The sequence below is a fragment of the Sphaeramia orbicularis genome, chromosome 9 (genome assembly GCF_902148855.1).
Source record: "Sphaeramia orbicularis chromosome 9, fSphaOr1.1, whole genome shotgun sequence".
In the NCBI taxonomy this organism is placed as follows: Eukaryota; Metazoa; Chordata; class Actinopteri; order Kurtiformes; family Apogonidae; genus Sphaeramia; species Sphaeramia orbicularis.
This window is the reverse complement of record NC_043965.1, coordinates 37,861,287-37,871,487: the sequence shown is the minus strand read 5'-3', so window position 1 is coordinate 37,871,487 and position 10,201 is coordinate 37,861,287. Positions and strand designations below refer to the sequence as shown.

Below are 10,201 nucleotides of genomic sequence, written 5' to 3'. Positions count from 1 at the left end.
TTTTCACCGTGACCATGTTCACTAGAAGTGATTTCCACTGTGTTTGATTAAAGGTACTGGAGACTTTCGTGACAAATTTTTCATCAAATCTGTAAAACCTCAGTCATAGCCTAAGTATCATGATTCTGTAAGTCTTTCTGTGATTACTCACCTGAATCTCTTGCATTACGGTGAACAATTTCCAAGTGCCATCCACCATAAACAAACCCCGTGTGTTTACATTCAGAGCTGGAAGGTAACTCGGGTATCTTGGGAATTTTTTTGTTGTGACGTGCATTGTGGGAAACGGAAGCTCACGCTGCCGCTGCAGGGAGGTTCGCGCTACCGCTGTCACGACAAAAAAAATGTAATGCAAGACATTCAGGTGAGTAATCACAGACAGACTTACAGATTTGTGATACTTAGGTTATGACTGAGATTTTACAGATTTGATGAAAAATTCGTCACGAAAGTCTCCCGCACTTTTAATGGCTGTTGTGACTCAGTTATCCCATGCCTGATGCACTGAAACAGCCATCGAAGTAACCCTGTCTGATTCCTCAGTGTTATTGACTTTCTTGTTTACAGCTAACATTTCTAAACCACAACCTGAAGTGCTCTTATCGGACTGGCCTACCACACTGTCCACCCTTACGTTCCTGTACAACTCTGCCGTGACCGTCGACTTGTTGTCATTGCGGAGTTGATTTTGTAATCCCAATGAAAGATCGTTGGGATTGCTGTTGTTAGCTCTAGCATCACTACCTCCACAAGGCTGCACAGACTTTCCTTTCCTGGACCACTCGACCACTCTCTTCCACAGGTCACACTGCAGGAAGCAGCAGAAGGGCCTGGACTTGCACACCGCCTGAAAGCCCCTCTTAAAGTTCTCATTGTAGTAGCCGTAGATAATGGGGTTGATGCTAGAATTGGAGAAAGCCAGCCAGTGGGCGAAGGGGAAAATGTAGCTGGTCAGAAGGTCCAGCTGATCCCGCTTCAAACCTGCATAGTCTGCCATCATGAGGAGAGTCCACAGCGGCAACCAGGATAACAAGAAAACCAAAGCCACCATGATGAGCATCTTTATCACCCTGATCTTCTTCTGCGATACCATTTGCTGTCCCCCTCTTCGACACCTCACCTGGACAGAGCGGTCGTTGAGCTGCAGCTCTCTGTTCGCCACCACAGACAAATACAGTTTGACCCCGATGCTTCCGTACATCAGCGTGATGAAGGTCAGAGGCAGCAGGTAGATGTGAGTGAACAGAACGGCCGTGTATACCTTTCTCATCTTGCCATTGGTGAAGTCCTCGAAGCAGGTGTAAAGCGGAAGGGTGTTGTTGAAGTCGTCGTCATACACCATGTAGTGGTGAGGGACTTTCTCCACAGTTAGAGCCATTACAGTAGGACACATAAACGCCACCGCAAGCACCCAGATCAACATTATGGCGGCCTTGGCAACGGGAATGGTCGGTTTGGGTTGTAGAGGGTACACGATATAGCGAAACCTGCAGGAAAGACAAATAAACAGAAGGTACATAAATGACATTTACGAACAGTTTTTCTGCCTCTAGCTTCACTTGACCTATGTTGAATGGCATATTTATGGAACCTGATACTACATTTGTCTGTAGGCACTCATTGTCTGTAAACCTTGAATGTAGGTGGCAAAGAGTCAAGTTTTTGTCGTTTTAATATTTTATTTTCCTTATATATTCTTCTCTGGCCTGTTTATATTGTAAACCTGAAGAAAGGTGCTATTCTTCCTTTTCTTTTTCTATATATTAATGTTATTAGACAGGTTTATTTGTATCGAATAACAGCTTTAATCAAAACATTAAAAACACTACAGCAAAGTGAAAGAAAAGACCATTTAAGAATAAAGAACAAAAGAAAATTAAAGGGGTCATATTTTGCTAAACCCACTTTTATTAGTCTTTGATACATTTATTTGTGTATTTGTGGACCCTAATAGTTCATAAAGTTTGAATTTCAATCAATCAAACTTTATTTCTATAGCACTTTTCATACATGGTACATGTAGCACAAAGTGCTTCACAACAAACCCCCCACTGTCCCGCAGTTGCAACTAAAAATAAAAGCAACAAAGTAAAGTAAAATTTACAGTAAAAGTTTAATTAAAAGCTAGACTAAAAAAGATAAGTTTTGAGTTTACTTTTAAAAAATATGAACACTCACAGCAGACCTCAGATCCTCAGGTAGACTGTTCCAAAGTTTGGGGCCATAAAAGCTGAATGAGGCCTCACCGTGAGTTTTAGTGTGGACTCTAGGAACAGTTAAGAGATTAGAATTTGACCCCTCCTGGTGCTGCAAAGCTATCTTTATATTCATTCTGGCAATAATCAAGTCATTATTGTTTTGCATCCCAGACCCCTGTTAGAAAAGAAACACCTGAATTCAATGTGTCCCAATACTTTTGTCCATTTGTGCATGAATTTAGCAGTTATGCTATGAGGCTAATGATATCAACCAATCTTTTTTTTTTAAATGGCACATTTCATACCAGGAAGATGTAGCGCAAAGTGCTTTACATTTAAATTTAAAAATCAGTCGTGTGTCCCCCCCCCACACACACACACACACACACACAGATACACCCACCCCTATTACCAATGCTGATATGTTCAAACAACAGCACAAAAAAAAAAGACTGACTGGAGGTCTCAGGGAGCCATCCACACCAGGGGGCAGCCACTGCCTCCAGCAACCCAGCACCTCTGACACAGAGCCGCATCCTGACCAGTGAGAGAGGGCCAAAACTGCCACCAGACTGCAGCAGCAGGGACCCCCACCCACCAGGGAGGAGCAGACCCCAGGGAAGGAAAGCGCCACAGCCACTAGAGCGCACAGCCACCCCCTGACACGGAGGGCCCCCACTGATGAAACACTGGGGAGTATAAATATTAAACATTAAACAGATTTAAAAAAAAAAAAAAAACTAAAGTATTGGTTAAAAAGAATATAAATATAAGAAATATAAATATAAATATTAAACATTCATTAGATAAAACAGAAGTATTGGTTAAAAAAAAGGGCATTAGTTGAAAGCCAAATTAAAAAGGTGGGTCTTGAGCCTGGTTTTTAAAATGTGTACATTCTCTGTGGCCCTGAGGTTCTCCTGCAGGCTGTTCCATAGGCGAGGGGCATAATGCTGGAAAGCTGCCCCACTGTGAGTTTTTGTGTTAGCTTTTGGAACAACTAAAAGGCCAGTGCCAGAGGACCTGAGGGTCCACGGGGGTTCATAAGGTAAAAGCAAATCTAAAAGATAAGAAGGAGCAAGACCATTAAGACATTTAAAAACCATTAAAAGGACCTTAAAGGAAATTAATAATAATAATAATAATAATAATAATAATAATACATTTTATGTATAGGCGCCTTTCTTGTCACTCAAGGACACTGTACAGCAGGGGTCACCAATCCTGGTCCTCGAGGGCCAGTATCCTGCATGTTTTAGATATTTCCCTCTTCCCGCACGCCTGACAGTCTTTATCAGGCTTATGCAGAACTTGGTGATAGGTTTATGGTTTGAATCAGATGAGTTGGAAGAGGGATACATCTAAAACAAGCAGGATACCGGCCCTCGAGGACCAGGATTGGTGACCCCTGCTGTACAGTAAAACAGGAAAACAGGAGAGTTTAAAATAAGCAATAAAGCAGAGTAAAAAATAAAAGGCAGGTTAAAAAATTGGACAATGCAATTGTGTTCACAAAGAGAAAGAGGTCCTAAACAGATGGGTTTTGAGTCTGGATTTGAAGAGAGGGAATGAAGTGGTGTTTCTGAGATCCAGAGTTGGGGAGCAGAGTGGCTGAATGCTCTGCTCCCTATGGTGGTGAGACGGGCAGAGGGAACAGTGAGGTGGATGGAGGAGGAAGATCTGAGGGTACGAGAGGGAGTGGCAACATGAAGGAGGTCAAACAGATATGGAGAGGCGAGGTTATGGATGGCCTTGCGTGTCATTAGAAGGATTTTAAATTCAATCCGGAACTTAACCGGGAGCCAGTGGAATGAAGGTAAAGATTACACTGGAGAACTGGCAGAAAGTATGCCAACTACAATAGTTCTCAACTGGGTCAAACACAGGAGGCGAGTTCTGCTGGAAAAACATCATAAGTTTTTTTGTCACACTCATTCAGAGGCGACACCAAGGCAGCGGGGACGCTTGTTGGAGACTTTGTGGGTCTAATGGAGCCAACCACTTCCATACTTTTTGGGACTGTCTGGTTATAAGACCTTACTGGGAAGAGATTCACAAACATATACAAAAATGTATTTAATGTAACCATTCTGTTTAAATGTGAAACCATGTATTTGGGTAATCTATCATTTGAGTCATGGAACATTAAAGACAAAAAATTACTGGCTATACTGTTGGCAGCCAGTAAGAAATCAGTTATGAGGAAATGGTTAAAAGTAGAACCGCCCACCATTGATGAATGGAATGGAACTGGCTATGACATTTATGTTATGGAGAAGATATTGTTTTCCCTCAAAGTTGAAAAAGAAAAATTTTATAATATCTGGTCTAAATGGACTGAGTACATAAAACCAACCAGTTCTGATTTCAGTTGATTATATTCGTGCTTTGTGTTAATCTATCTGCTTTTATGTGAGGTTATGATTGTATGAGGTGGTGCGCTCCCCTGTTCTGTGTTATTGTATTAATGTTTCAACTAAAATTAAGAGTCCATAAAAAAGAAATTAGAGAAGGGCAATATGGATATAATGATCTAAACTTTCGGTATCCATCCTATTGTTTGGTTTTTTTTTTAATGATTATGTAATTAATATATGTGACGGACATTTGCCTTTCTAATAAAAAGATAATTTAAAAAAAAAAAAAAAAAGGACCTTAAAATCCATCCTGAAACACACAGCGAGCTAATGCAGTAATTTTAAAACCGGTGTAATGTGAGCCCGCCTTCTGGTCTTCGTCAGCACATGAGCAGCTCAGTTCTGAAAAAGCTGGAGTTGTGAAATTCTATCTTTGCGAAGACCAGAAAGCAGGGCATTACAGTAGTTAGTTCTACTGGAAATAAAAGCATGCGTGATATGGAAGTTTCATTTTGCCATTTTGACCAAGACGTTCTTTCCAAGTGTTTTCTCGGTCTTCCAGATCTCCACCGTTCCCCTCAAGTCGCATCTCTTAATTAGATTTCACACTGTGGAAACTGCAAAGGTAAATGTTTCACTTTCTTCCTGTAGTTTCCCCTGCACAGTGGGAATCAGCAGTTTTCAAAGTGTTGCAGAGCTGTTTAGAGGAACCCATGGGTACTGGGAGCTTATACAGGGTTTGAAAATAACACCAGCTGTTATTTCCTAATCACAGTTATTAACATTGCCTCAGAAGGTGATTAACATCTGAGCTTGTTAAAACTTGTAAAACAATTTGAGCCTTGGGAATTTCTAATTTCCAAACTTTTGTACCAGCCACAGTTGAGTATTTTTGATTTTTTTTAATTTTGTTCAGTTTATGAGATGAAAAGTAACAATGTTGAATATATATTGAATATTGAAGTTTTTCCCAGGTACTACAGAGACTGTGTATGTAATAGAATTTCACTTAAAAAATCAGCACATTTTGCCACTTGCCACTCGGATTTTTGCATACAACTGTATATCAGCCCTAACCTTAACCCTACCAGAAGTTGAACACCACAGCCTTTAAAAGCCAGAATCTGTGCAACAAAATGTGGATTCAATGTCATTTTTCTCTGTCGGGTATTCACACTGTCATGACCTCAACGGCAAAAAAGTTTTCTCTCTTTGAATTTGGTCGGATTGTTGAGCTGCATAAGCAAGGCTTCTCACAATGCGCTATCGCTGCTGAGGTTGGACGCATTAAGACAGTCAATCTGAACTTGTTAAAAGATCCTGAGGGTTACGGAACAAAAAAGTCAAGTTTCAGTTTCAAAACAGTTTCACCTGCGCTAACTTTTGATTGACTGATGAACAGTCGATTTCAATGTAACTGTTGTTTTCAATAAATTGCTTACTCAAATTTTTTTTGTCTCATTCCCATTTCTGAAACTCTACTTAAATTATTTTTAAGATCCAACAGTGCAAAATATAAATTCTTGCAATTTTTCAACTGGTCTTAAAATTTTGATCAGAAGTGTGTGTGTGTGTGTGTGTGTGTGTGTGTGTGTGTGTGTGTGTGTGTGTGTGTGTGTATATATATATAGTTTAAGTCACAGGATAGAAGTTACGACTAGAAGCACTTGGAGAGCGCAGACCAAGGCAGATCAGTGGGTCCCCCTGTGCCCCCCCCCCCCGATCACCACCAAAATTTAATCATTTGTTACTTGTCCCAGTATCAACATTTCCTGAAATTTTCATCCAAATCCATCCATAACTTTTTCAGTTATCTTGCACACAAACAGACAAACCAACACCAGCAAAAACATAACCTCCTTGGTGGAGGTAATGAAGTGAAAACAGTAATAGTAGTCATAACGATATATTGGTAATAAGTAATAGAAGTATGTAAGTAATAATAATAATAATAATTTTTAAAAAAATATGTTGCCCCTTAACTAAAATGAGTTTGACACACCTGCCTTACACTGTTCCACTGAAATACTATGCATCTATGTATTTAGCAAAGAAATGACACCATTAAGTTGGTAAATGCTTTAGTATCCCAACATTATTCAGAATGTGATGCAAAAACAGAAACAGAAATAAATGAAGAAAAACCTAAAGAGTCAACTGATGTTTTTTCTTTCCCATTTGGGGTTACACATTTCATTTAAACTGAGGTGTTTCATTTGTTTTAGGTCAGCAGCAACTACATATTCCTACCTTTCAACAGCAATGGCCACCAAGGTAAAGACTGATGAAGATACAGAGACGCCCTGCACAAAACCACTTATCTTGCAGACAGAGTTGGAAAAGGGCCAGCCTGTTAGAAGAAAGAAACACAATAGTAGTATTCAGCTTGTACAAAAGCAAACAGCTGCATATACTGTAAATGCACACCTGTTTTTAGAGCCTCCTTGTTATTTTGTGCAGGGAGATGTGGCAGAGGACCAACATGTCTATTGGTAAGGTATACTTAACCTGTTCACAGTAAAAGAAATCCTTATGTCATACAAAGAAAATCAGTCGTTGTAAATAATCCCCGTGTCATACAATGATGTTAAAAGTACTGAAAATTCAAGTACAGTAATGACAAAGAGAAAGCTCACCTGCTTTGAATGGCTTGTTCAATAGCTTGTAGAACCACTTAATAGAGCAAGAACTTCAAATAACTATTTCTCGTCTGATTCTATCAGTCTCTCACATAGTTGTGGATGGATTTTCATTCAGTCTTCTGTACAAATTTGTGTCAGTTCCTCAAGGTTGGTGAGCATTTAATTCACTTAGGATCATTATTCTGTTTCACAAGCCAATTTCAGGTTTAGCTTCACATTTAACTCTGGAATAGTAATAATAACTAGAAGCACTCGGAGAGCGCAGACCTCCGCCAAGGCAGATCAGTGCCCCGGATTTGGATAAAAATTTCAGGAAATGTTGATACTGGCACAAGGAACAAATGATTAAATTTTGATGGTGATCGGGGGTGGAGTGGGGGGCATTGATCTGCCTTGGCTAAGGTCTGCTCTCTTTTCTAGAAAAGCACTTGTAGAGCGCAGACCTCCGCCAAGGCAGATCACTGCCCCCACCCCCAATCACCACCAAAATGTAATCATTTGTTCCTTGTGCCAGTATCAACATTCCTGAAATTTTCATCCAAATCCATCCATAACTTTTTGAGTTATCTTGCACACGGACAAACAGACAGACAAACCAATGCCGGCAAAAACATAACCTCCTTGGCGGAAGTAATTATTATAAATAATAATACAGAGGAGTTGATGGTCCCTTAAAGGACTTGAAGGAGTCCAGATCCTGTGGCTGCAAACCAAACCCAGAATCATCCACCTCCATTACTGTGTTTGACAGTCAGTATGAGGTGTTTGTGCTGCTGCTGCTGAGCATTAAGGTCAGACATCTCCACTCAAGTCACATCACAGCCACACTGCAATGTAAACACTCTTTCTCCTGGCAACCTATCCAAACAAAATTGACCCAACCATACTTGTTCAGTCTTTCTAATGGTACTGTCATGAACCTTGACATATAATATGCTAACTGATGTCTATAGAGTCTGAAATGGAACTCTTAAGTTTCTTGCAGTTTCCTTGAGCATTGAATGGTCTGACTGAGAATTTTCTTGAATGTCCACTTCTGTGAAGATTGTCTGATATGTTTTCCACTTGTGAAGAATCTTCCTCAGTGTACAATAATGTACTTCACATCGTTAGAAAATGGTCTAAGACTGCTTCCCAGATTGATGGCCAACAATAATTTCTTCTCTAAACTCACAACTGATGTCTTTCCTCCTCTGCACCTGAATGTTCCAACAAAGTGCTGAAACTTTTGCTTTTATTGAGGTTGTTGCATTAGCAGAAACTATTCTATTTTCTTTTTTTTTTTTTTTAATTTACACATCATAGACAGCAAGAGAAAAATTTTAAAACAAATTTCATGCAAGTAACATCATTGTGCAGGAGAGGATAGAAGCCCAAACAGGCTTATGTAAATACCTCCCCAGAAATGAAAAATACACAGAAGAAAAGAAAAAAAAGAATTAAAAATACGATATAACTGACATAATAATTTAAAGTAAAAACAATAGAAATAAAAATCAAATTATATACAGCCTCACATTTTTTTTCATAAATTGTTTAAACTTCCCTTTTTTTTTTTAACCTCTGGCAGTTCACCACTTACCTTTGTACCATTTCAAGCTGTTCACTGGACTTGAACTGCTTGAATTTCAATACAATACTGGAAAAACTGGGGTGTTCTAAAAGTTTTGACCGGTAGTGTGTGTGTGTGTGTGTGTGTGTGTGTGTGTGTGTGTATATATATATATATATATATATATATATATATATATATATATATATGTACATATATATGCAGAACCATCTCCTTTCCTCCTGCACCTCATGGAGCCTACAGAGCTTTAAAACACAGGCAAACGTGAGTGTCAGCTGTCATGGTAACTCCTTATCAGCAAACAGCCAGTATGGACTGTTTAGATGACATGAGTGTGGAGGTGACTACCTGTGATGAGGTTGTCCACTAGTGTTGTAGGGATGCAGAAGATGCCCACCAGTAGGTCACTGATTGCCAGGTTGAGGATGAAGAGATTTGTCACCGTACGCATACGATGGTTTCCCAGTACGATCAGACACACCAGGATGTTTCCCACCATACACAGCACGAAGATGAAGAAATAGGCCAGGATGTAGCTGGCAGCCACGTACATGGTGTGCTGATAGTAAGGAAAGAAGGTAATGTTGGTGAAGTTTGCAACACCATCCTGGCTGATGTTTGTAAGAACTTGTGCAGCGGCTGAACCCTCCAACTCCAGCTCCTCCTTCCACTCGCTGTCCAATATCTCCATCGTTACAAATTAACACTGCAAATGAAAGATAGAGGAAAAGATTAAGGATTCAATCAAACATATGACATATTTTTATTACCTCATATTGATTATTATTAAATCAGTATGTCTCTGAAGTTTAAAGGCTGCTTTCTGGTCCTAAATTACAATCAGAGTAGTGTTCATTGTAAGATATGGTAAAGAGAACTTTTACAGTTTGTGGAATTTGTCTCAAAGAATTAAAAGTACTACAGTAGTAAGTACTGCAGTATGGAATAAACGTACTATTATTATAAAATATAAAGCTTAATTCGTTAACCTTCCTCTTGTGTTAGCTTTCTGTTACCATCTCTTATGTTAACAGGTCGGTTTTGACTCATGTCTTAAATCAGCTGTAAAATACACTAAAAACAATTATCTATCATCCAATTTGTTTCTCATCTCTTGGTTACCTTGTTAGGCTTCCTTATCCATGAAAATATTGGTTTTAATATTTTTGGTGTGAGCCTCTGTGTAATGATCCCTTAATCCTGTTATGTTTTGTTTACAATTTCCTCTTTTATTTTGAAGAATTAATGTAACTCCTTGGGTCCTGTTTTACTTCCTGCACTCCTGATTACCAATAGAATCCACCTGTTCTTTATTGGCTGAGCGTTTAAACCTGGGCTTTTTGATCGTTATCTGCCAGATTGTCTTGTGCTAACTCTGTGTGTGTGCGTTGCTCCATTGCGTTTTTCCTGTTTGCCCCTGGATTTCCTCTG

General features: G+C 39.4%; 1 protein-coding gene across 1 annotated transcript; it reads right to left on the bottom strand.

Moving 5' to 3' along the window:
* Positions 1-481: 481 nt before the first annotated feature.
* On the bottom strand, positions 482-9,461 carry npffr1l2 (neuropeptide FF receptor 1 like 2). Its single transcript, XM_030143877.1, has 3 exons — positions 9,119-9,461; positions 6,806-6,905; positions 482-1,487 (listed from the first exon to the last, which is right to left on the bottom strand). The coding sequence occupies exons 1-3, from the start codon at positions 9,459-9,461 to the stop codon at positions 482-484; spliced, it is 1,449 nt and encodes a 482-aa protein (XP_029999737.1).
* Between the last annotated feature and the right edge of the window lie 740 nt (positions 9,462-10,201).